The 27,847-nt window shown below is 45.2% G+C and overlaps 1 protein-coding gene across 6 annotated transcripts in view; it reads left to right on the plus strand.

The window, feature by feature from the left end:
• The window catches only part of BRINP1 (BMP/retinoic acid inducible neural specific 1), a 140,245-nt gene extending 115,003 nt beyond the window's left edge, over positions 1-25,242 (plus strand). For 4 of the 6 annotated variants that reach the window (XM_061603776.1, XM_061603773.1, XM_061603775.1 and 1 more), the window contains exons 5-7: positions 8,869-9,105; positions 10,985-11,207; positions 23,447-25,240. In XM_061603776.1, coding sequence (XP_061459760.1) covers positions 8,869-9,105; positions 10,985-11,207; positions 23,447-24,587 — 1,601 coding nt within the window. In that variant the 3' untranslated portion in view covers positions 24,588-25,240. Of the gene's footprint in view, positions 1-8,868; positions 9,106-10,984; positions 11,208-23,446 lie in introns of all 6 variants that reach the window. The other 2 variants (XM_061603771.1, XM_061603772.1) reach the window with 2 other exon arrangements.
• Positions 25,243-27,847: the final 2,605 nt, after the last annotated feature.

Genomic DNA, 27,847 nt, shown 5'->3' on the forward strand with positions numbered 1-27,847 from the left:
CTTTAAAACAGGATTAGACAAATTCATGGAAGATAAGGCTATCAATGGTTTTTAGCCATGATGGATATCTCTCCTTCCATGGTTGGAGGGAGAGTACTTCCAAACGAGGGGAGGGCTTTAAGGAGGATACTGAAAGAACTGGGCTTGTTTAGCCTTGAGAAGAGAAAATTGAGGGGAGATATCATAGCCCTCGTCAAGTACTTGAAAGGTTGTCACACAGAGGAGGTCCAGGATCATCTCAGAGTGCGGAACACAGAAAAATGGGCTCCTGTTACAGGAAGCCAGATTTTGGCTGAACATCAGGAAAAAACCTCCTAACTGTTAGAGAGGTTCGAGAATGGAATCTATTACCTAGGAAGGTGGTGGGCTCTCCAAAACTGGAGGCCTTCAAGAGCCAGCTGGACAGCCACCTGTCAGGTATGCTTTAGGTTGGATTCCTGCATTAAGCAGGGGGCTGGACTCGATGGCCTTGTAAGCTCCTACCATAGGTATCTGGTTGGCCAATATGAGAACACGATACTGGACCAGAGAGGCCTTTGTCCGGATCCAGCAGCAGTCTTCTTAGGGTCTTACTCTCCTGTGTGACAGTGGCTCTTCAGTGATCTGTGGCAATGGCCTTTCCCAACTCAACCCTGTTCCCCTAATCCATTAATGGGACAGGACAGTTCTTCCAGGACTGTACCACTCCAGAATGTGTGTGGGGGGGAGGGGGAGGTTAGATGTTTGGCCAACTCTTCCTATTGAATACTTACTGCCTCTGTGCAGAGAGGTAATAAAGTGAGGGAGCATTAAGAAGAGGACAAAAAATGAAGACGAAGAGCCCTGCTAGACCAGACCAGGGGCCAATTCCAGGTATGAAGAACCCTAGACATTGTTGGAGTACAGCTTCACTCATCCCAACTATTACCAATGTTGGCTGAGGCTGATGGGAGCTGTGGCTCAACAGCATTTGGAGTCACACTGTGGTGGTAGTAATCATGGCAACAGTCATAGCCCTCTTAGCAAGTATGCTAAGAGTGAAGAGAGTCCAAATACAGTAAGAGCATGAATGGCCACAGCAGCAGTATACCCAGCCCTTGCAGTTATTATTAATTTTTATTAGGTTTATACTCCACCCTTTCTCCCAGTAGGAGTCCAGGGTGGCACAGTTGTGTGGATTACACACTGTGAATTAAGACAGGGCCATTTGGTTGTACTAGAAAGCCGGGCAAAGGTGATTGGTGGCACCATGTCAGTTGCGGCAGTGGAATGCGCTTCGGGTTTGAGTCCGAATTTGCAAGGAGCTCTCCAAAGTGCTTCTTAGGGCAGTCTGGTTTTTTTTGCTGGGCTTTGGAACATTTGCCATTCTTCACATCCTCCTGTACACCCAGAGACATCACAAGCACTGCTTAAGCTCTGACAAGCCAGTGGCCTGCCCTAGCTTAGAGGGCGAGTTGAAGCAGTGGCAGTTTTGGAAGGGCAAGGTCATGTCTAAGAAGAGCAGAGTCGCATCCGACTGCTCTCCCAAGCCTTAGTCCGACGCTCTCACTGCTATACCACACTGGCTTCCATTAGCTCTAACTCCCGTCAGCCCAAGCCAGTGTGGCCGATGGTCAGGGATGATGTGAGTTGTAGTCCAACAACATCTGGAAGGCAGCACATTGACTGGCTCTGTTTTAAGGCCTCGGGGCTATGAAAAGTCCTTGAGGAACGTTTTGAAGCTCACTTCCCTTGTGCTGCTTAGCAGAACACTGAAGCCATCAATATTCAAGGTGTGTGTGTGTGTGAGTGAGTGAGTGAGTGAGTGAGTGAGAGAGAGAGAGAGAGAGAGAGAGAGAGAGAGAGAGAGAGAGAGAGAGAATCTAGCCAAGGATTATAACTCCCAGCTCAGTTCAGAAGAATCCATAGGTGCTAGACACATCCTTTTCTTGTGAGGAAAAGAAAACAAAATAAAAGCTCATGACCTGAATCTGCTGCCAGCACCCCTCCTTCCCCCTCTGTCCCAAATATTATTCCTATTAACTGCAGCGCCGTGTTCCTGACAGCTGCCACTGGTCCCCTCTTGCCTGAGCATTAGGTCAGATGAAACTGGGTGATTCATTGCCACTGGGAAGGGAGTTCTAATGTGGACATGCAGCCCAGAAGAGAGTGGTCGGTTTCCTCTGAGTCACCATGAGTAATATGAGGAACACAGGAAGCTGCCTTATCCAAGGTCCATCTAGCTCAGTATTGTCTACACTGACTGGCAGCAGCACCCCAGGATTTCAGGCAGGGCCTCACCCAGCCCTACCTGGAGATAGGGGGATTGAACCAGGGGCCTTCTGCATGCAAAGTAGATGCTCTGGTGCCAAGCTATGGCCCGTCCCCCAAGATTAGCAAGCAGGGCTTGCAACAAGAGGCTTCACCATTTCCTCACCTCTGAATCCCAGTGCCTCTGTTCAGGGTTGCAGCCAGCTAGCTATGGATTCTCTAATCCAAAGATGTTTTTGTTTTTAACATCTTCAAACCTCATGATTAACCCAAGCATGATGACGCCTCCCCTTTGTCCCTCGGTGGCCCCTTTCTTGATGGCACCCACCACCTAAGTTTCCTATTAGAGGGGGCAATCGTTATTTGCATCACACTCTTCCCACAAGGAGCTCATGGAGGCACACATTTGATCCTTACAACAAGCCTGAAAGGTAATTTAGGATGAGAAAGTATCCCCCTGGAACAGTGGTGGTTAATGTTATCTTCACAGTCACCCTGCGAGGTAGGTTAGGCTGAGAGTGTGTGACTGGCGGCTACCTGATACTGTCACGTGGCCAAATCAGACCGAAGGCCCTTATTTCTGCCCTTAGTCTGGATAGGAGAACAAGAGGAGAGGAGAAATGTAGCCAGCTGGAACAGGTAGATTTTATTTCTTCATTACATTTCTATCCCACCTTTCCTCCAAAGGAGCTTAAGGCTGCCCTCCCCATTTTATCCTCACAAGAACCCTGTGAGGTATGTTAGGTGGAGAGATAGTGACTGACCCCAGGCCAGCCAGTGAGCTTCATGGTCAAGCGGGGATCTGACCCTGGTCTCCCAGCTCCTAATCCAACATTGTAATCAGTAGTGGTGTGGACACTGAAGTTCTATTCACAGCCCCCACCCATAAAATTAACAAAAGGGGAGTCCACAGCCTAGAAACAGGGTGGTGAAATTTGCAGGTGGGAGGCTTTTTGGCTCAGCCCTTGGGAGGTGAGACCCTCACCAGCCTCTCTAAGGCTGCAATCCAATCCGTGTCTACTCAGAAATAAACTCCATTGGGTTCAATGAGACTTACTCCCAGGTAAGCGTGCATCGGATTGCAGCCTAAATCACTAATGCAGCTCCTCCCAGGGACAGGATCCAAATTCCTGGATGACACCACAGTTGTCCTCCTTTTTGCACAGCTCTGCCTTGCGTATTGTTGCATCTGTCCCCTTCCACTCCAGTGAGCTCTCAGCATTGGGGAAGCACGATCTGGAACCACAGTGGCACAAACAAGTCAGGCAACTGACCTCCCTACCTTCCTGGTGCTGTAGTTCAATGGGACTCGCTGGCGCCGTAGACTCCTTTTTTAATCTGCCAGCCTGAAAATCCCAGACCTCTGATGACGAGGCAAGACAAATCTGGGCTGGGGAATTCTTGGGAAGGGTTCATTTTCTGCACTCTTTGCTGTGCCAGCGGGAGCTGTCAGAGTCTGACAAGCAGAACTGATCAGGTATGAGGAAACAGCTGTGGATCCTCCTGGGGCCCCAGACTCTTTGGCAGAAAGCTGCAGACTGAAATAGATGACGGAAATATGCAGTGTGTGTGTGTATGTGCATGTGCGCACATGCGTGCATGTGCAAGTCTATGCAAACGACATAGGCATGTGTGCCTACCCACCAAAAGAGGCAAATTTCGGCTCCGTTTGCTGACCTTGGACACAACACCTTGTGTTCTGACTCCCTGACTGTGGTGAAAGCAGAACTGACAAAACCAGGACGGTTGTTTTCACCTTTCCATTTGCTCAGATGTCAACAACTGCTGGAAGCAAAACCCATCAATGGAGGCCCATTCACAGAAGACATTTTCCCTGCATACTTGCAGACCAGTATTTTATCCTTTACATCAGGTGTGGGGAACATTTTTCAGCCCAAGACAACATTCCTTTCTGGGAAATCTTCTAGGGGCCACATTCCAGGGGTTGGAGGGGCCAGAGACAAAAGCAGAAAAAGCAATGAATGTGAATTTTGCCTTTCTAGTGTAGGCCAATTTCAATACACACTCACACATCCCTCTCTATCCCCCATCTAGGCAAACAAGTGGCATTATCAGAGTTCAAGGACACATTCCAGCCAGGCCAAAACACTTGAGGAGGGTATAAAGAATGAGGGGTATGGCCTGGGGAGAATCATGACGGCCAGGTAAAGAGGCTTGGAAGGCCACATTTGGCCCTAGAGCCGGAGGTCCTCCAGCCCTGCTTTACATTTTTAATTGTTCCCCTCTCCCAAGGGACTCAAGGCAGTGAGCATTGCCCCCCTCTCCCATTTCCAACAGGAAGTAGGTACAAAATAATGAATTTATTTATTAATTTATTTATTAAATTTATTAGTCGCCCATCTGGCTGGATGTCCAGCCACTCTGGGCGACGTACAAGATAAAAAAACCAATACATTAAAATGTTAAAATTTAAGACCATAACAGTAAAAACCTAACCCACCCCAAAAGCCTGTCTGAAGAGCCAGGTCTTCAAGGCCCGGCGGAAGCTCATCATAGAAGAGGCATAATGAATGAGCTAGGCAGACATATGGCAAGAGTAGGTGTGGGGGAGAAATGAGGTTCAGTTTGCATTTAAAGGTGATCCTTCCTAATCCACACTTTCTGCAACAGTATGTGAACTAAAATGCAGCAATTCGCTGAAATTTGCACTTCTCTGAATTTTGCAACGCAGTTCTCCAGCCAAGTAAAATGCATAGCTCAAGGTAAAGTGTGCATGAAAATGCATATATTCCTCTTGCAAGAAGCCTTTTAAGTGCAGGTTGTTTCTACTCTTTTTCTATACTGGAGTTGTTTCTCAGGGTGTTTTCTTTAAAAAGAAAGTTGCAATTTTTGTGTTTGTCTTTTGCTTCTGTGTTGCTGCCCTTTGGGAGGAAGGGTGGAACAGAAATCCAACAAAACAGATAAATAGGCCTGTGAAAGTAACATACAAAAATGCATTCTATTACAGGGAAAAATGCTTGCAAAAATGTGTAAATGCGGATGAATTGTTATAAGGACTTTTATTAAAGATAATAATGATGCAGACTGATGTGGAAATGTGGAGGACTGAACTTAGGATTGGGGGGGGGAAGAAATGGAGAGAAAGCAACACTGGCAGATTCACCCATCTTGCCTCTGGGATTACAGCCTTAGGAAACGCCTTCTTTTGGGACCTTCGGAACTTGGGGCTGCCTTAGACTTACTCAGGAGACCAGTCTGTCTAGCTCACTATTGACTGGCAGGATTGTCCAGGATTTCAGACCGGAGTCTCTCACAGCCCTACCTGGAGATGCCAGGGATTGAACCTGGGACCTCCTGCATGCAGTCCAGATGCTCATCTAGTAAGCTATGGCCCTTCAAAACTTAAGAAGAAAACATATGTAACATAAAAACATAAGAGCCCTGCTGGATCAGGCCAGTGGCCCATCTAGGCCAGCATCCTGTTCTCACAGTTGTCAACTAGCTGCCCGTGGGAAGCCCACAAGCAGGACCAGAGTATGAGGGCACTCTTCCCTCCTGCGGTTTCCAGCAACTGGTATTTGGAAGCACACTGCCTCCAACCGTAGCCATTGATATGCTTATCCTCCATGAATTTGTCTGATCCTCTTTTAAAACCATCTAAGTTGTTGGTCATCGCTACCTCTTATGGGAGTGAATTCCACCGTGTAACCATGTACTGTGTAGGGATGAGGTTCACTGCCTGGTTCTGATCCACTTGCATTCCGACAGTCCATCGTTCCATCCTGATCTGCCCTTTTTTTGTTCCTGCTTGCTTTGGCACTTGCCAATTCGATCCGCTGTTTGTTTGGTTGGTTGGTTGTGAAAGAAAGCACAATTTTTAATGTAAATGCCTATGTAAATGATCACTGTGGTCCACATGGTTTATTTTTTCCTATTTATCACACCTACATACTGTTAACGAATGCATCAACTTAGATGAAATTATGAAAACAATTACATAAAATGGGTTTTTTTAAAAAAATCTGTGCCTATTACAGCTGCAAGAAATCAGTGCCTGTCAGAAAAGACAACTGACTGTCGAATTCAGTCGGAATCCAGTACTAAATCCGATTTAGCGGATATTCTCCCCCATCCCTAGTGGTGTGTGAAGAAGGACTTTCTTGTTGTCTTCTAACATTCAGCTTCATTGGATGTCTAGGAGTTCTAGTGCTATGAGAGAAAGAGAAAAGCTTTTTTCTGTCCACTTTCTCCATGCCATGTATCATTTTATACACTTCTATCATGTCACCTTTTACTCACCTTTTCTTTAAACTAAGATGCTCCAAATGCTGCAGCCTTTCCTCATAGGGGAGTTGATCCATCCCCTTGATAATTTTGTTTGCCCTTTTCTGAATCTGTTCCAACTCTACAACTTCCTTTTTGAGGTGAGGTGACCAGACCTGTACACAGTTTTCCGAATGCAGTTGTGCCATAGATTTGTATAACCTTTGAGCCGGACTAGAAGCAAGTCTACTCATTGTCGCAAGTACGACAATGGAACCAATTACTTAGGGAGGTGGTTAGCTCTCCAACATTCAAGAGGCAGCTAGACAGCCACCTGTCAGGTAGGCTTTAATTTGGATTCCTGCATTGACTCAATGGCCTTATAGGCCCCTTCCAACTCTATGACTCTATGATGATTATATGATTCTTGTAGCCCAAAGTCTCCATATTGCTAGCACTGCTATCTGGAGATGACAGAACATCTGGTTGCCCTAGGAAGGACCCAGAATAATTTAATCCCAAGAAAAAGGAACTGGGAGGCAAGGGATGGGGGAGTAACATTGGTGACCAGGGAAGAATGTACTGCCTCTTCCACATCCATTCTGACTCTTCAGAGTACTCTCCATCAGTGGTTAGATCGAAAGGTCTCCACCAGATCCCACTCATGTGATCCATAGCTAGGAATGGATTAGGTTCTTCCATCAAGGGTTTTTTTTTCTCTGTGTTAAACTTAAATACCCCAAAAGTGCAATTCCGTCCCTTCTCCAAGCATCCACACTTCTTCCATCCCCATACTTGCTTGCCAATCCTTCTTTCGCCAAGGGAAAATATATATATATATTTGCTTTGAGAAATGGCAGGGGTAATAGGTGAAGTGCAGGTCTGGACAAGCTAACTGAAATAGTTCCCCAGTGGGAAACATTGCATAGACCACCTTTTGCAGCTGAGGAAAGGTCATGTGGGGCCTGTCCTAGATGGCAGCTTTGCTCTCATGAGCTTTTTCATCAGGGCAAGGCCTTTCTATTTCCCTTGGGAGCATCAGAGATTGAAGGTCAAGACCCTTTATGAGTCTGGGCCATGATCATAGAATGTTGGCTGCAGATCATAATGGGGTCAGACTATTCAGCTGGGGGGGAAGATAAATGCATTACAAAAAACTCTATCCAATATGTCCTCATCTCTATAAGGAGCCATATTTTTTAAAAAAAAAACGGAGGAGATACCTAACAAAAGAATTCTTATAAGTTCTGTGAAAATCACAATGCTTGACCTATCGTGGCTGAAACTGGCTTAAGTCAGTAGTTTCAAATGTTCCTAGAATTAGTAAGTCTTCCTTGTTTGAGGAAGAACAGCAGATCATTTGAACTGGAGACCCTCTCTTTATATCCGTTCCCATTTGATGTTCTAATCTAAGGGGTGCTTTCCAGAGCTTTGTACCTCATGGCATAACCTTAGAGTATGATGTGAAAGTGTTTTCAGTGCTGCAGCGTTCATGTTCCTTTTTCTTGTTCCCTCATTTCTTTGCTTATTCTGCAATCTCTCAGTAAGGTTTTAATGCCTCCCATCATATTCCTGAGATGCCAATTTAACAGTTTCTTTTAAAACAAACAAACAAATAAATGGAGTATTAAATACACATGCACAGAGAGAATCCATACATCATCCCTCCTAACAGCAAACTTGGATGGCTGAGTGCCCATCATTTTGGAATGAGGGAGCTCTGAAAAATATGGGAGTGGCTTCTACAGGGAAAACTCCATAGATATATTGAAGTATATGTGTTGGTAATGACTTCAGCCCGAAATATGTGAAAGACCACATCCTTCCCTAAGGACCTCCTCAGATGTTAAGTTTAGCAGAGGGGGCCTTCCTGGTAGTTCCACTACTCTCGGAGATTTGGGGGGGGGAGCCTGAAAGAGAGCATTCTCTGAAGCAGCCCCTAAGGTGTGGAACTCCTTCCCCACTAAGCTGCATCTTGAATCTTCACTTTACAGTTTTCATTGAATTCTGAAGGTCCACCTCCTTACTCTGGCCTTTGACGCTTTGTGTATTTTTTAGACCAACCCTATCTTGTGACTGTAATTTGTTTAAAACTGTTTTTAACGTTGTATTTAAATGGTTGTGACCTGCCCTGGGACCTTAGGGTGAAAGGTGGGTAATAAATTAATACTACTAATAATCAGAACATAAGATAAGAACATAGGGAGATCCCTTCTGGATCAGGCCAGTGGCCTATCTCACAGTGGTCCTCAGAGCACAAAGCATAGCTATCATCATCATCATCATCATCACAAGAATGACTTGACAAAGACCTGTTAGCTTCCAGGTTGTACATAATATAGAAATGGTAGTTGAGGGCAGAGTGGACCTTGTACTAGTTATTTCTATTTTCTTCTCCTCAATTATCTTTGACAGGTCTCCAGGTCATCTTCCCCCAGTATTTACAAGAGAAATTTGTTCAGTCGGCATTGAGCTACATCATGTGCAATGGAGAGGGAGAATACGTCTGCCGAGATAGCCAATGTGGTTGCCAGTGTGCAGATGAATTCCCCCAATGCAACTGTCCCATCACCGACATTCAGATCATGGAGTACACATTGGCCAACATGGCAAAGTCTTGGACAGAGGCCTACAAAGACCTGGAGAATTCAGGTAATGGAGGGGAAGGGGAAGGCTGTTTTCAAAGGAACTGGATACTAAACTGCCTTATACCAGGTTCAGCTATGTGTATCATCACTCTGATTGGTAACATAAGAACAAAGCATAAGAAAAGCCCTGTTCGCTCCGGCCAGTGGCCCATCTAGTCCAGCATCTTGTTCTCACAGTGGCCAACCAGATGCCTATGGGATGCCTATAAGCAGGGCCTGAGTACAAGAGCACTTTACCCTCCTGCAGTTTTCAGCACCTGGTATTCAGAAGCATGCTGCTGTCTAGATGTAGCCACCAGGGACAGATGTGGCCAACACAGTTCCATCCAGATGCCGTTTTACTATAGCTCCTACCATCCCTGGCCATTCATGCTGGAAGGAGTTGGTGTCCAGCAATATATAGATGCCCACAGTTTCATAGAATCACAGAATCATAGAATAGTAGAGTTGGGCCTATAAGGCCATCAAGTCCAGTCCTCTTAAGGTTTGCCCGACCCTAGTATAGAAAATGTGTTCTACGCATACCAAGAGAAAAAAGAGGAACCTGAAGCCCTCCAGATGCTGTTTGACTACAATTCCTGTCATACCAGACCATTGTCAGTGTTGGCTGCAGAGAGTGGGAGTTGTAGTCCAACAACATCTTAAGGCTACCTCTTCTCTAGGGTTTCAGGCAGAGATATTTTTCCTCACCTAGCGTCTGATCCTTTCAACTCAGGGGTGGAAGATCCTTTTCAGCCTGAGGGCCACATTCTCTTCTGAGCAGCCTTATAGGGAGAGGGCCTTCTCAGTGGTGGCCCCCAAATTATGGAATGATTTCCCTGACATAGTGTGCCTGGCGCCAACACTATTATCTTTTCGGCACCAGGTCAAGACTTTCCTCTTCTCCCAGGCATTTTACCATGTGTTTTTAAATAGTTTTTTTTTTAAAAAATGTGCTTTTTAAATGTGTATATTTGTTTTTAATGTTTTTAATTGATGTAAACTGCCCAGAGAGCTTCAGCTATGGGGCAGTATTAGGGTTGCCAGGTTCATGGCCTGAGACTGATCCCGTATCTTTAGGAGAAGAGAAAGTCAGCCAAGTGCAGGTGTTCTTGCAACCCTATAATGGGAAAAAGCAAAAGGTGGAATTCTCCCTTCCCCCTGCCCAACTTTTAAAGATACAGAAGACCTCTTGGTTGCCAGGCCCAGCCTCCAAGAGGTCTTCTGTATCTTTAAAAGTTGGGCAGGGGCAAGGGAGAATTCCACCTTGAGGTTTTTCTCATTACCGTGTTGCAAGAACACCGGCACTTGGCTGACTTTCTCTTCTCCTAAAGATACAGGATCAGTTTCAGGCCCTGAACCTGGCAACCCTAGGAGGTATATAAATGCAATAAATAATAATAATAAATAATTATAGGGGCCACATCTTAGTGGTGGACAGGGCCACAGGCAAACATGGGAAGGGCAATGAATGTGAATTTTACCTTTGTACAATAGGCTAGTTTCTACACACGCTCACACTCCCTACTCTATCCTCCATCCAGTCAAGCAAGAGGCATGATCAGAGTTCAAGGGCATGTTCCAGGCAGGCAAAAACAGTAAAGGGAGGTGCAAAGCAGGGCCAGGAGGGGGTAGGTCTGGAGCGGGTGGGTGGGTGGCTTGGTAAGACTACTGAGGAGCAGATAGAGAGGACTGGATGATCACATTTGCCTCCCTAGCACTGAGGTTCTCCAACCCTGTTTTACCTGGAGGTGCCAGGAATTGAACCCGGGACCTTGTGCATGCAGCGTTGTCCCTTTATAAAGTTTCCTGAAGTTTGCAAAATGATGGGAAAAGAAAGAATACACATTGTTATCCCCAAAATGACAACTTGGCCTTTTACGCGTGTTTGTATGTTTTGTCAGACGAATTTAAATCTTTCATGAAGAGGCTACCTAACAACCATTTCTTGACCATCGGAAGCATCCACCAGCACTGGGGGAACGACTGGGACCTTCAGAACCGCTACAAACTCCTGCAGAGTTCCATGGAGGCCCAACGGCAGAAGATCCAACGCACTGCCCGCAAGCTTTTTGGACTCAGTATCCGCTGCCGGCACAACCCTAACCACCAGCTGCCGAGAGAAAGGTACTGGCCAGCTCCTGTTAGTTAGTTAGTTAGTAGGTGTATATCCTGCTTTTGGACTAAAGTCCTCAAAGTGGATATCTACATCTATTTGTAAAACACCACAGATACAACATGAGCCGCATGCTCAAAACTGCAAACAGCCAGCTCTTCAGAAGCAGGAGCCAGCTCCTCAGATATTCCTTTCCACAGGACAGATGGTATCATTTGATCCTGTGCTGGGGAAAGGGACAGTCCAAGTGGAGCAGGCCCTGATGGTGCCTTTACCGGCCTCTCTTGTTGACTTGCTTGCTTACTTGCTTCTTCCTTCCCACAGAGCAGATGGTATCTGTTGGCCCTGTGGAGTTGCACTGGGGTTGCACGATGTAGGAAGATGCCATGCCTGTCTATTTAGCCTACTCTGAATGGCAGTGTCTCTCTAGGTTCTTGGAGGTCTTTCCAATCATCTGCTACTTTTGACTGAAGAGGGAAGGGTTTGAATCTGGGACCTTCTTCATGCTCTATGCTACTAAGCTATGCTCCTCCTTAGGTCAGGCACTAATGCATCCCTTATTTTAAAGGGTGTTTTCTCTGTCCATGATGCCTATATTCCCTGTGTTACAACTAGGGAAGCTTCTGGAATTCATCCCATCCTACCTTGTCTCCAGGTTTTAGTGTTCTGAATGATATAATCCAAAGTAGAATGAACATATTAGGAGATCTCTGGCCAGGCTCATCTTTAACCACATGGCAGGTTGCCCTAGGCAGCCAAGATTTCCATCCTGGCAAGTAAGCCCATTGATGGACGATTGGATGGTTCCATCCTTCTTCATCAGCCCACTTCTTATACACGGTGGCCACACAGGAAAGATGGACCTTCCGTCCACAACCAACATAGTTATGTGGTCGATTAGCCTCTTAGCAACTGAGTAAAAAATAAAATAAAAAATAGGCTAGTAACTTTTGAGGGCTCGTTTACAAGACTGTCCATTGTTCCAGTAGACTTCAATGGGTCTACTCTAAGTAGGGCTGGCACTGAATCCTATTCTATATATCCAACATTTGTACAATGCATAGTGCATACACAGTATCCACAACGTTCAGTCTCTTCATGTCTTTTCCCTCTACATCAGTAATGGACATGCGCTCATGGCTAAAATCCTCCCTGTAAGTTAATACATCCTTCTTAAACCCAAGCTAAGTGTGATGCTAAATGCTTCACTGGCAACCATATCAGATGGAGGAGGATAACAATAGCAACAGCAACAACAGGCTCAGAGAGGGAAGTTTTCGTTGGGACCACAGCGGGAGGGGAGATTTAACCCTTTACTCTCCTGCCATGGTCCTTTTGAAGATCACCACTCCACTCCCCATGTACAGGTACTATTAAACATATAGAAGAGGTAGTGGGGAGAAACTCCCATTGCCAATGGATTCCCCCTTCCTGGGCCAATAGAGAGTGGACAGCCATCTGCCAGGGATGCTCTGCTTGTATCCTGCATTGCAGACCCTTCAAGGAGCAGGGGGCTCAATTAGATGGCTTCCAAGGTCCCTTCCATCTCCGCAATTCTATGAAACGTTAAGATTTCCCCAACATCTTGGATTGCAAAGAAGGCAAACAATGGTGTTTCAATGTTTTGTGGGTTTTTTTGGAAAAAAAATAGTGGTATTTCCTTTCTGAAGAGTGTTCCTTGTGTAGCTCATTTTACTAAGCTGCCCTAAACAAACCTGACTTTCGGGAGCGGGAAATAAAAAAGTCGGGAGAGGTGGAGGGCAGGAAATCACATACATGATTTTAGATTCATCAATATAGAAAGAGAAAGCCTCAAATGAGGCACCTAGCACATCTCCAGCCAAGCATACTCCTCCAAAAGCGTTTACATAAATATGTCTTTAGCATTTCACTTCTATTTGTGGGGGGGGGGGAACAGCCAGCGAGGCAGAGAGAATGTCTCCAGCGAGTGCTATCAAATCTGGGTGAGATAGGACAAAATGCATTATGGCAGCCATGTTTTTAAATGAGTGATGTGCCGGATGTGTTTAAGTCAACACCACCAGATGCATTAGCATTTTCTCCTCATGTTTGTCAATTTGTGTTTCTAGCAAATACAAAAGAGGGCCCGGCTGGGTAAACAGGCGCTGCTTTGGCCTACAAAAAAAGCCTTACTGGCTCCAGCTCAAAATACCTGAAAGAATAACCTCCTCTGCAAGACCCAATCATGACATAAGAGCATATGGAAGTGGGAGATCAGGCGTGGGGCTTGCTTGACAATGGAGCCCCTCGTGATATCAGAACACCTTAGCCAATGGCTGCCAAGACAAATGGGCAGCCCAAGTGTGCATAGACGAAAATGACAGACTGTAAAAAGATGGGGTCGGTAATGGTTTTGAGGAAATGAGGGGAGATGAATTTAGGGAGCTGTCTGATCCTCATTGTGTGAAAGAGGGGTGCATGTCTTCTTCCTTTTTTTAATTTGCTCAAAGATATGAGCAATCAAAGAAATCGACATTCAAGAGGGAGCTGACAGCCATCTGTCAGGAATGCTTTGATTTGGATTCCTGCATTGAGCAGGGGGTTGGACTTGATGGCCTTGTAGGCCCCTTCCAACTCGACTATTCCATGATTCTATGAAATAGTAGGCAAAACAGCTGCTGTTTCTTTCCTGATTTGAGCCTTCGTGCAAGACTTCACCCCTCTCTCTTGCTCTTCTGTGGTTACTCAAGAGTTGGGATGGGGATACATTTGACTGAACTCACGTTTAAAGGTGAATCTGCTTAATTTGCACTTTCCAAAGCAATACATAAACCGAAAAACAGCCAACCTTCAAAATTTGCAGTTCTCCAAATTTTGCAGTGCAGTTCTCCAGCCAAATAATGTGTGCAAAATACATATCATAGAATATTAAAAGGGGCATATAAGGCCATTGAGTCCAACCCCCTGGTCAATCCAGGAATCCAAACTAAAGCATACCTGACAAGTGGCTGTCCAGCTGCCTCTTGAAGGCCTCCAGTGTTGGAGAGCCCACCACCTCCCTAGGTCATTGGTTCCATTGTTGTAACACTCCAACAGTTAGGAAGTTTTTCCTGATGTTCAGCCAAAATCTGGTTTCCTGTAACCTGAGCCCATTATTCCATGTTCTACACTCTGGAATGATCAAGAAGAGATCCTGCCCCTCCTCTGTGTGACAACCTTTCAAGTACTTGAAGGGTGCTATCATCTCTCAGTCTTCTCTTCTCAAGGCTAACCATGCTGAGTTCTTTCTGTCTCTCCTCATAGGGCTTTGTTTCTAGTGCCTTGATCATCCTCATTGCCCCCTCTGAAACTTTGTCTGCATCCTTCTCAAAGTGTGGTGTCCAGAACTGGATGAAGTACTCAAGATGAGGCCTAACCATTGCCGAATTGATGGAAACTAACACTTCACGTGATTTGGAAACTATACTTCTGTTAAGCCTAAAATAATATTTGCCTTTTTTTTTGCAGTCACATCACACTGTTGGGTCATATTCAGCCTGTGATCGACCACAATCCCAAGATCCTTCTCACATGTAGTATTGCTTAGCCAAGTATCCCCCATCTCATAACTTTGTCTTTCCCACATGTCTGACATGAGGGGTTTTTCCTAAGTGTAGAATCTTGCACTTGTCCCTGTTAAATTTAATTCAAAATGAATGCTTGACAAGACTCCTTTGAATTTTTGTTTCTGTCCTCCAGGGTATTAGCTATTCCTCTCAATTTTGTATCATCTGCAAATTTGATAAGCATTCCCTGTACCTCCTCATCCAAGTCGTTAATAAAAATGTTGAAAAGTCCTGGGTCCAGGACCGAGCCCTGTGGTACTCCACTCATTACCTTCCCCCAGTTTGAGAAGGAACCATTGATAAGCACTCTTTGAGTACGATTCTGTAGCCAACTGTGAATCCATCTGATAGTTGTTTCATCCAGCCCACATTTAGCTAGCTTGCTAATCAGAATATCATGAGGCACTTTGTCAAAAGCTTTGCTGAAGTCGAGATATATTATGTCCACAACTTTCCCAGAGTCTACCAGAGAGGTTACCCGATCAAAAAATAAGATAAGATTAGTCTGGCAGGATTTGTTCTTGATAAATCTATGTTGGCTTCTAGTAATCAGTGCATTGTTTTCAAGGTGCTTACAGATTGACTGCTTTATAATCTGCTCCAGAATTTTCCCAGGGATTGGGAAAATGCTAGCAAAGTGTGTATATAAATGAATATATTAATGAGTAACACACATACATGCATTATATTAGGGGCAGAGCTTGGAAAAGTTACTTTTTTGAACTACAACTCCCATCAGCCCAATCCAGTGGCCATGCTGACTGGGGCTGATGGGAGTTGTAGTTCAAAAAAGTAACTTTTCCAAGCTCTGATTAGGGGCAACTGCTTTGTAAAAATGTGTCGATGAAGCAAAATTGCATCTATATTGGTTCAGGGTGTGAGGTTGGTTCACATTAAAATGTAAAGTAATTTTCTCATTCATCCCTAGAAAGCAGGCAAACTAGACAAGAGTGTACTTAGACTTTCAAAAAGCGTTTGACAAGGTACCTCACCAAAGGCTTCTGAGGAAGCTTAGCAGTCATGGAATAAGAGGAGAGGTCCTCTTGTGGATAAGTAATTGGTTAAGAAGCAGAAAGCAGAGAGTAGGAATAAATGGGCAGTTCTCCCAATGGAGGGCTGTAGAAAGTGGAGTCCCTCAGGGATCGGTATTGGGACCTGTACTTTTCAACTTGTTCATTAATGACCTAGAATTAGGAGTGAGCAGTGAAGTGGCCAAGTTTGCTGACGACACTAAATTGTTCAGGGTTGTTAAAACAAAAAGGGATTGCGAAGAGCTCCAAAAAGACCTCTCCAAACTGAGTGAATGGGCGGAAAAATGGCAAATGCAATTCAATATAAACAAGTGTAAAATTATGCATATTGGAGCAAAAAATCTTAATTTCACATATACGCTCATGGGGTCTGAACTGGCAATGACCGACCAGGAGAGAGACCTCGGGGTTGTAGTGGACAGCACGATGAAAATGTCGACCCAGTGTGCGGCAGCTGTGAAAAAGGCAAATTCCATGCTAGCAATAATTAGGAAAGGTATTGAAAATAAAACAGCCGATAATGCCGTTGTATAAATCTATGGTGCGGCCGCATTTGGAATACTGTGTGCAGTTCTGGTCGCCTCATCTCAAAAAGGATATTATAGAGTTGGAAAAGGTTCAGAAGAGGGCAACCAGAATGATCAAGGGGATGGAGCGACTCCCTTACCAGGAAAGGTTGCAGCATTTGGGGCTTTTTAGTTTAGAGAAAAGGCGGGTCAGAGGAGACATGATAGAAGTGTATAAAATTATGCATGGCATTGAGAGGGTGGATAGAGAAAGGTTCTTCTCCCTCTCTCATAATACTAGAACTCGTGGACATTCAAAGAAGCTGAATGTTGGAAGATTCAGGACAGACAAAAGGAAGTACTTCTTTACTCAGCGCATAGTTAAACTATGGAATTTGCTCCCACAAGATGCAGTAATGGCCACCAGCTTGGATGGCTTTAAAAGAAGATTAGACAAATTAATGGAGGACAGGGCTATCAATGGCTACTAGCCATGATGGCTGTGCTCTGCCACCCTAGTCAGAGGCAGTATGCTTCTGAAAACCAGTTGCCGGAAGCCTCAGGAGGGGAGAGTGTTCTTGCACTCGGGTCCTGCTTGTGGGCTTCCCCCAGGCACCTGGTTGGTCACTGTGAGAACAGGATGCTGGACTAGATGGGCCACTGGCCTGATCCAGCAGGCTCTTCTTATGTTCTTATGTTCTTATGTTCTTAACTCAATCAATGCAATTTTTCAGGGTGCTATAGCTTTCAATTGACTAAGTCCTAACAGGAAGCAAATAAGTCAATGGGGTTTCTCCAGAGGATACTGGCAGCCTGCTCCTCAGCCTCCATCTTTCCCACATGTCCAACATGAGTTTACTCGAATATACTTTGCACAAAATTAGAACCAGGATGGCCCCATACTTGGGCAATTTTGACTGTGTGAATGCACCAATTGAGATAGCAGCATTTAATATGTGCCACTGGCTTTGAAAAGATGGAGTGGTTATATTAACAGCGTGAGACTCTCTGTCCCATTCAAAAAGGTCTAATAGGAATAGTATGTTTTATATTCAATTATAGCCTAAAGGAACGCACTGACACTCAGCTTCCCTTCCAGAAATGAAGCGGAATAGAGCTGAATGCTGAAAGAGAAAGTTGTGTTCATCCAGTTCTAATGGTTCAGGAAGGTGTGCATCCAAATTTTTTAAAAGCTGTCCTCCCTCCCTGCCTCCCTTGCTGTCTCACTTTTTTTTGCATCTGTAGATTTTGTTTGCAAAACAAGCTGAGCAAATGAAGTTGATTAAAAATAAAATTCGAGGTGACTCAAATGGAAATGGAATCAAACACTGAATTCATTTCTCTCCTTTTTGCTGACCTGCTGGCGTACTTTCTGAATGGGTAGGCAGATGCATTGTTTGCCTTAGGGAAGGCTGCTAACTCGGGGTGAAGGAAGTGATAGATTTAGGAGCTCTGAGCTGGGCTGAAATGATTTATGGGCTTCTTGGGTTGGCTTTTGCTTTTTTGTTTTGTAAGAATTCGAGGACAGCTGCTGCAATCAGATGACAAGACGGGGAATAGCAATTCATTGAGGAAGGGAAGTTTGTGAAAAGTCAGATCAGATGTTCAAAAGAATACACTGAAATATTTGCAGGATTTAGCTAGGATTGTATCTAAAACTATCCACTGATTTTCCTGTATTTCTCTCCCCACATAATGTGGCAATGACCATCAGTTTAGAAGGGGGGTAACACAAATTCATGAAGAATAAAGCTATCAATGGCTCCTAGTCATGATGGTAGTATACTGGATTGTGTTCAGTGTTAGTCCTACCCATTGGAATTGAGGGACATGACTAACTTTTGTTGTTGTCGTTGTTCTGTGCCTCCAAGTCAACTATGACTTATGGCGACCCTATGAATCAGCGACCTCCAAGAGCATCTGTCATGAACCACCCTGCTCAGATCTTGTAAGTTCAGGTCTGTGGCTTCCTTGATGGAATCAATCCATCTCTTGTTTGGCCTTCCTCTTTTTCTACTCCTTGCTGTTTTTCCCAGCATTATTGTCTTTTCTAGTGAATCATGTCTTCTCATGATGTGTCCAAAGTATGATAACCTCAGTTTCATCATTTAGCTTCTAGTGATAGTTCTGGTTTAATTTGTTCTAACACCCAATTATTTGTCCATGGTATCTGCTTCAGTGGGTCTACTCTGAGTAGGGATGGGATCTGTTGTCTGGTGCCAGTTAAAAAACATTCTGTTGATCTAACAGGCCAGTATTGCTTCGAGTAGTTCTTTGTCCACTTGTTGTTATGTGCCTCCAAGTTGACTACGACTTATGGCGACCCTATGAATCAGTGACCTCCAAGAGCATCTGTCATGAACCACCCTGTTCAGATCTTGTAAGTTCAGGTCTGTGGCTTCCTTTATGGAATCAATCCATCTCTTGTTTGGCCTTCCTCTTTTTCTATTTCCTTCTGTTTTTCCAAGCATTATTATCTTTTCTAATGAATCATGTCTTCTCAATGGGTCTACCATGAGTAGAACCAACATTGGATGCAATCCATATTTCATCCAGGATCAGGGCAGGGATGGGGGAGAAATTCAGCTTTGTTTGCATTTTAACGAGGAACTACCCAATTTGCACTTCTCAAACCAAAATATAAACTGAAACACGGCCAAAATTCACACTCCTCTGAATTTTGCAATGCAGTTCTCTTACTAGTGTATACAAAAATGCATATAATAGGGGGAAGTGTGTGTGAAATGCGTATATTCATGAAAATAACATATAAAATGAATCATATTAAGGAAAATTGCTTGCAAATATGTATATATTCATCAAAACTGCATACAGAAATATGTTTCTAAGGGGGAATTTGCACTAACAGTCTTTAAAAAAATGGAAATTGCTGTGGAAATGTAGAAAACTTAATTTCAGACTGAAAAAATAAGAAACAGATAGAAACCAGAATGGACAGATTTGTTCGTCCCTAGTTCAGAGACAGCATACTGGGGCACAACAGGGAGAGAGGTCTATGGCTTTTGTCTATTGTTTGTGGACTTCCCAGAGGCATTTGGTTGGCCATTGTGGAAAAAAAAGGATGTTGAAGTAGATAGGCCTTTAATCAGATCCAGGCCTTTTCTTACTTTCTTAGAACATTGGTCCTCTACATCCCAAAGTAATCCTGACAGTCTCTTTTATCAAACAAAAGGGGAAGGGAGAATCTTGTGGCACCAACTCCTTTGGCTGCCATTGGCTGGGCTTCTCTGCTGTCAGAGAGAGGCTCTCTATGCCCCATATCCCATTCCCTATTTCTCATCGTTGGGGCTGCAGTCTCAGGAAGAAGGCATTCAGTCAGACCACTGTAGTCTTTAGAATGCCACAAGAGTCTCTCTGACTGCGTTTCCCGAAATGTATCCTTGCCTTCTGCCAAAATGGGGAGCAGTAAAACTCCACCATCCCTGGCAGAGACTGGGAGACAGGCTCTGCAGCGTTAGCCATTGTTGATATGGCTTTGTTGCTGGGCTTGTTCTGCAAGAGCAATATTTATAGATTTTAGGGTCTCCTCCTCCCCCACCACCAATTTGTTGGCTTCTTCTGCCTCGCAGGAGAGGGAGAGGGGGTGAGAGATGCTAGCAGCTTCAGAACAAGCGAGGCATGTGATAATAGGCCTTTCACACTTCCAAAACCCTCTGCAAGCACATAACTGCTGATTCATTTTCTCCTCTCTCCCCACTTTCTCACTGTCTCTTCTCCTTCCTTCAGTTTCTTTTTCTTTCTGGGCAACTTTGGACTGCATCCATGACAGGAGGGGCAGTGAACAGATGTGCCCCATATTCCCTGTGCATGCTCATGTTGCTAAAGATGTATTATCTCTGCAGAGGTTGAAATGTGTAAATTGTCCCTGCTTGGAAGAGGAAATGACACTAGGTAACCCCACTGTGCAGAAGCCACGGGGCATAGGAAAGAGGGGTCCAGTTAGGGGTGGGAGACTGACTCATGTGTAGGGATGGAGAATAAATTTGATTCAGTGCACATTTGAAGTCAAATCTAGCAATTTTGCACTTTCCAAAACAATAGGAGGACTGAAACAGAGCCATCCTTCAAAATTCATACTTATCTGAATTTTGTGATGTAGTTCTCCAACCACTCAGTGCTTACAGCAATGCATGTTTTAGGGGAAAATGTGCATTAAAATGAATATATGAGTGAAAATGACACACAAAATGCATCATATGATAAATTGCTTGCAAAAAATGTGTACATGAGTCAAAACTGCATACAAAATGTGTTTATTGGGATAACTTCACACTGAAGAGCTAAAGAATTTTCATGCGTTTTGTTTTTAAAAATCTGCCAATTGCTGCAAAAATGTGGAAAGTGACTTTACAACTGGAAAAAATGAGAATCTGTAGATTCTCTCTCCCTGCCTCAGTGACAAAGGGCGGGAAGGCGGCCAATGAAAAGCCGGAGATCATCCAGTTTAAGCAAAGTATTGCTGGAGGCCGGAGACAGCCCCTTTTTCCCTGAAACTCCGGCCAAAAAACAGAGACCTGGCAACCCTAGTGGAGAGAGAGAGAGGAAACAGGAACTCTATAATTCTTCCTGTGTTGGGGTTGGACTAGATGGCCTTTGAATACCTTCCAGTTCTTTGATTCTGTGATTTTATTCTTTGATTCTAAGCCCTCATGGTTCCTTTTCGTCCTGATTCCCATAAAGATCTGGTGCTACATTTTCAGGGCTGTTTCCAGTCTTCTTTAATTAATCCACGTCCATCCATTTCCCATCCTCCCACACCAAATTCATATCCCCCGATCCCTCCCCCCATACCACCTCTCTCTCTCCCCCTCCCTCCCCCTCTCCATCTCTTCCTCTCTCAGTTTGCCTTGTTCTTCTGTGCTATTGTGTCATTTTTAATTCTGCCTTTGATACAGCACACAACCTAATGGTTATTTCTGGGTCAAGCAAGGCAGGTGCCATGAATCCCACTAATCCGACTCGCAGAGCCTCTGCCTGTCATCACCCCTCCCAATCTACAGGGATGGCATCCTAATTTCTCATTAGCAAGTGTCAGAGCTGTTGAGAGCTCTCAGCCTTTGGGAAACAATGAACCATTCATTAGCACAGGCAGGGAAGAGGGGGAAGCTGGAAAGAGGTATGTGGATGAGAGGGAAGGGCAGTATAGTGAAGTTCTGGAGCACTGAGGAAGACCCACTTAGGGTGGTCCTGTTGTTAGTCCCATCACAAGAGGGCTAGTTGGCTATTGCGTAGCTGGGATTCAGAGAGGAGAGGTTGAAGTTCTAGAGCAGGGACAGGGACCCTGTGACCTGCCAGATATAACCCCTGGAGCATCATGGCTGAATGGGGATCTGAACAGGGTCTCCCCAATTGCTGTCCAGCACCCCAATTGCTGTCCAGTGCACCACACTGGCTTTCATTTAGATAGGCAGAAGAAGATACATACATCTTTGAGATGGGTAAGGTGGCCTATATACATAAATTTATTCTGGTTGTTCCTCAAGGAGATTTGATTGCAGCACAAGTTGGTTGCACTCAATGTGTTGTTTCTTACTATGGGTGGTGGTGGTGGTAGTTGCAGAACCTTTTCCCAAGAATCCATTCTTGTGGGTTGTTTAGTTTAAAGGGCAATGGGGGGAATTCAGGGTTGCAAAATTATGCACGGCACAGAGTCAGTGTGTTTGTGTGTACACATTCACCCACATTTGCATATACACAAATTATTTTCTCACACAACATTGATGGAATTCTGCCCAAGATGCAGCAATGGCCACTGACTTGCATGGAATTAGAGATGTTCATGGAAGAGGAAAGGGTCCATCATAATAAGCTCAAGTCCCAAGGGAGTGTACCCTTGCGTGCCAGGAGCTACAGAAAAAAAAGGAAAATATCTTGTCTTCATGCCATGCTTTTGGGCTTCCTAGAAACACCACCCTTGCCACCATTGTGAACAGGGTGTTGGGTGAAATGAATGTGTAGTCTGATCTATGCTGTTAGGCAAGCCACCATCTATCCCCTCTCATCAATAACGTATCACATAGAATAACAGTGGTCTACAATATAGGGATGTAAGACATGGCCACTGACTTTGATATTTTTCAAGGAAAGTAGATAAATTCTATCTAGGGTTTCTGGCCAAACAGAATTTAGTCACAGACCCCCACCGAATACCAGTTCCTAATGAATATTAATGTTGGAGAGCTGCTCTCTTCATGTCCTCCATGTGGAGGCATCTGGATGGTCACTGTGGGAAACAAAGTACTGAACTAGACAGACCTTTGGTTTGATCCAGTGAGGCTCTTCTTATAGAACAACTCTTTGGAGGTAGAGATGGCAGCAGACTTCACTGGGCTAAGGCCTGGAAACAGACAAAAAGGGTCTTGGCCATTCTCACCTCAAAGGAGAATGACTGTCTTCTCTAGTTTAGATTAAGACTGGAGATGGCAAAGTCTTCCCAACTAAAAAGCTCACCTTGAGAAAATCTGGAACAAAAGAGGACCCCCAGTGGATCCCTCATAGCCCAAATGTCCCCCAAAGGAGAGAATGGGTAGACCTTCTCTGTTGCTTTACAAGGGGGCTGTGTTGAAGAGGTGCTCCTGAAAAAACTGGGGATGGGGATCAAAAGCCCACCTTCCATGAAGACCATTATACTAGGGTTTTCCCACATGTAGTGGGACTTTGGCCTCCATGTCCAGTTTTTCCCCAGGCTCAGCTCATCAATGCAGTGCCCTAGCAAAGCCATGGAAAAATTTCTCTCTTGGCTGCTTTAAAGAGCCACTTGGATTCATTCGACAATGAGCTGGGCTGCATGCTGATGGTGTTAAACAGCTCAGCTTGTTTCCAGACCCTTCTGTATGGAGCTGAGTGGAACTCTCATAGGAACATAGGAAGCTGCCTTATATTGAGTCAGACCACAGAACCATATACCTCAGTATTGTCTACACTGACTGGCAGCAGCTCGCCACGGTTTCCCTTCTTCCTACCTCGCGATGTTGGGGATTGAACCAAGAACCTTCTGCCATGCTCTTTCACTGAGATACAGCCTTTCCCTCACTTCTGCTTGGTAGCATTGTTGCTTAAGGTTGGTCACCCTAGACTTCTGCCTTTAGGAATTTGGCCCTAATGATCCTTGCTTTCTTGTTTGTAGGACGATACAGCAGTGGCTGTCCCGGGTCCAGTCCCTGCTCTACTGCAATGAGAATGGGTTCTGGGGAACCTTCCTAGAAAGCCAGCGGAGCTGTGTGTGCCATGGAAGCACCAGTCTGTGCCAACGACCGATCCCATGCATCATTGGAGGCAACAACAGCTGTGCCATGTGCAGCCTGGCCAACATTTCCCTCTGTGGCTCCTGCAATAAGGGCTACCGCCTCTCACGGGGCCGCTGTGAGCCCCAGAATGTGGACTCAGAGCGCAGCGAGCAGTTCATCAGCTTTGAGACAGATTTGGACTTCCAGGATCTTGAGCTGAAGTACCTGCTGCAGAAGATGGACTCTCGCTTGTATGTGCACACCACCTTCATCAGCAATGAGATCCGCCTAGACACCTTCTTTGATCCCAGGTGGCGCAAGCGCATGTCCCTCACATTGAAGAGCAACAAGAACCGGATGGACTTCATCCACATGGTGATCGGGATCTCCATGCGCATCTGCCAAATGCGCAACAGCAGCCTGGATCCCATGTTCTTTGTCTATGTCAACCCGTTCAGCGGGAGCCATTCTGAAGGCTGGAACATGCCCTTTGGGGAGTTTGGCTATCCACGGTGGGAGAAAATCCGCCTGCAGAACAGCCAGTGCTATAACTGGACCCTGCTGCTGGGAAACCGATGGAAAACATTTTTTGAGACTGTCCATATCTACTTACGCAGCCGGACTCGGCTGCCCTCCCTGATGCGCAATGAGACTGGCCAAGGGCCTGTGGACCTTTCTGATCCAAACAAGCGCCAATTTTACATCAAGATCTCAGACATTCAGGTGTTTGGATACAGCTTGCGCTTTAATGCTGACCTTTTGCGCAGTGCTGTGCAACAAGTTAACCAGTCTTACACACAAGGTGGGCAATTCTACTCCTCCTCCTCTGTCATGCTCTTGCTGTTGGATATACGGGACCGAATCAACAGGCTGGCACCTCCTGTAGCACCAGGGAAACCCCAGCTGGACTTGTTCTCCTGTATGCTCAAGCACCGCCTGAAATTGACCAACAGTGAGATCATCCGCGTAAATCATGCACTGGATCTGTACAACACCGAAATCCTCAAACAGTCTGACCAGATGACTGCCAAGCTCTGCTAACCAAGACTTTATGTACTTATGTACAACCAGACTCACCTTTTTGCTGTAAAAACAAACACAAAAAAACCAACATTAAAAAAGAAGATAAAAGAAAGATTTAAACAAAATATGAACAAAATTTGTAAAATGTAATTAATATACAAAAGAGAGGGAGGGAGAGAGACAGAGAGAGAATACGTAAAGAAAACCGTTCCAGCAGCCACATAAAACTGCCGGGCATGTTTAGTTATTCCTGTAATAGTAAAGAAAAAAAAAGAGGGGGAGTCAGAACATGAGAATCAGCCAGGGTGTCGCTCGGTGGGATTCAGAGTCAGCAAAGATGGGTGGGGGGAAAATACGGGAATATACAGTAACGGTTTTTTGGGGGGAGATTTGCTGTATTTAATTGTAAAGATTTCAGCTATGCAGGTGCCAAAAAAAAGAGAAAAGGGTCAGAGTGAGAAAGAGAGAATTCTATGTACATATACCAAGAATTGCCATTTCTCCTAGTGGGAGTTAATGGCCAAAGATAAAAGATATTTCTTTTGCGAAGCATTACAGCAGCTTTATTCTCAAGTCATTCCTCTTGCCCTGGGATGGATTTGGACGGAAATGAGTTCTGATTTGCATTGCCATTGTGTATAGTGTTCCCTTTTGGAATACGGATTTGCCCAGCTTATAATGCCTGGATGTGTTACAGATCAAGCATAATTTCTTTAAGTTCTTCCACATCAGGGGTAGGGAAACCTGTGGCCCTCCAGAAGTTGTTGGACTCTGAATCCCATCAGTCCAAGCCAGCATGGACAAGGATGGTGGGAGTTGTTGTCTAGGAGTGAGGAACATTTTTTTCAACCTGAGGACCACATTCCCTTCTGGGCAACCTTCTAGGAGCGACATGAAGGGCCAGAGGCACAAGTGGGCAGAGCAACAAACACATATTTTTACCTTTGGACAGTAGACTTGGTTACACACACACTCTCTCCCTCCTCCATCAGCATTATCAGATTTCAAGGAAACATTCCAACCAGACAGAAACACTAAAGAAGGGTGTGAAGCAAGGGTGGCAAGGGGATGAATCTGGGGAGGGTGTGTGGCCTAAGGAGAATCCTAAAAGCCAGGTAGTTGGGGAGCTGCATCCCCCCCAGCCTGAGGTTCACCACCCCCGTTGTAGTCTAAAAACATCTGGGAGGCCACAGGTAGCTGATCTCTGCTCAACAGGCCAGAGTGCAGTGAACATGTTTTTCTCTTTTACAGCTCAGTACTGTTCATATTTACTCCAAGGTAAAATTCCTGGTCTTCAGTGGAGCTTAATCCCATGTAAATAGACACAGAATGGAAGCTATAGGGTGGAACCAATCCTATGGAAGTTTTATGGTGCTCAGCAGGACTTATTTCCATTTAAGTGTGCATTTAAGGATGACAACCTTGTAGTGCAGTCCTATACATGTCTACTCAAAAATAAGTCTATCGAGTCCAAAAGGACTTTTGATACATTTATTAAGTAAGCCCTAATGACAGGGGTTGACAACATGGCACCCACGGGATCACATGTACACACAAAGGCCTTCTCTGGTACCCGCATAAAAAGAGCTTGTTGGATCAGAACAATGGTCCAACTCTAGCCCAGCATCCTGTTTTCACAGTAGCCAAGCAGATGCCCCAATGGGAAGCCCACAGACAGGACCTGAGCACAAGAGCACTCTCCCCTCCTGTCGTTTCCAGCAGCTGGTATTCAAAAGGATGCTACCTCCAGCCCACAGGGTCCCTGCCTCCACCTCTCCCTCGCTGAAATCAGGCTTGAAAGAAACATTCCGTTGTGACCAATGAAATACGGTGTGGGTGTGACAGTTCCTCATGTTTGCCAATGTGTCCATGGTCCCCCAAAGGTTGAGGAACCCTGCCCTAAATCTTTTCTTTCCCTTCCTAGAAATGGAGTTTTTGTTTTGTAACTGAATTAATTCACACTACAATTTGAAAGAAAAAAGGGGGGAATCCAATGTGGGAAATGTCAGGACTTGGGACTAACCGTGGTCATCCCGACCTCTCTGTATGCTCCTTGGAACTCTCTCCAGGCCACACCCCTCACTGCCCCTACTTTGTACTCTCCTTGAGTGTTTTGCCTGGCTGAAATCTGTCCTTGAATTCTGATAATGCCTCTTATTTTCCAGGATGGAGGAACGGGAGGAGCGTCCAGCCCAGTGGACAAATATGAAGCTCACAGTTGTTGCTCTGCCTGCTTTTACTTCTGGTCCCACCCACCAGCGGCATCTGGCCTTCAGAAGGTTGCCCACAAGGGAATGTGGCCCTCAGGCTTCAAAGGTTTGCCCACCCCTAACTGCACAACTGCTAGTGGTTATTTAGGGGAGGGATCAGAAATAAAAGTGCCAATACCATTGCAACACGATATGGAAATAAAGAGGCAAGACACATGCCTATGGGCAGTACTAAGGACAAAGGTATTTATTTATAAAACATAAATTGCAGAGGGTAGTGACAGGGTCGGGAAAACCTGGTGGGCAACTATTCATCCGGCAGGTAGGGAGAGGGGCTGGGCTCACAAAGATCGAGTTTCTCCAGCATCCCTCATTAGAGGCAGAAACTGAGCCATTGACAGACAGAGGCAGAGCCATTCAGCACCAGGGCCAGCTCATTCTAGCTTTGTCTCCCTCCTCCCTCCATGCTGTGTTCTACAATGGCATCCCTGAAACTAAGGAGGAGGAAGCTGACAGGGAGGGCCAACCCCTGGACTGGTTGTAAGTAGGAAGGAAGGCAGGCCGGGGCTGGCCGAAGGCAGACTGAGGTTGGTGGGGCATTTTCCCACCATTTCCCCAATCGATCAGCCTCCAGTGCCAAATGCTGATCCCTAGTGTTTGATGATGCCTTGCTTGTGGCTTCCTAGAAGGGACGGTGCAAACGCCGGAACAGAACAGAATGCAATAAGCCACAAAACTTCCACAGAAACCACTTCCCGATACCTGCTCCAGGCTCTAATACTCCCCCCCCGGAAAACAGCCCAGAATAGCAACTTCCCAATGAGCCAGACCTACTAAATTCGCCAGCCACATATGACTAGATGGGATTCATGCGACAAGCCACACAACTTCCCAGTAAACCATGCTCCAACATCTGTTCTGGGCCATAAGACATTTTTCCCGCAAATGGCCTGGAACAGCAACTTCCCAGTGAACCAGACCTGCCATATTCACTAGCCACACGACTTGAAGGGATTGATACCACAAATCACATAACTGATATGTTGACACAAGGTCAGATACTGAGAA

Source organism: Rhineura floridana, chromosome 20 (genome assembly GCF_030035675.1).
Source record: "Rhineura floridana isolate rRhiFlo1 chromosome 20, rRhiFlo1.hap2, whole genome shotgun sequence".
NCBI lineage: Eukaryota > Metazoa > Chordata > Lepidosauria > Squamata > Rhineuridae > Rhineura > Rhineura floridana.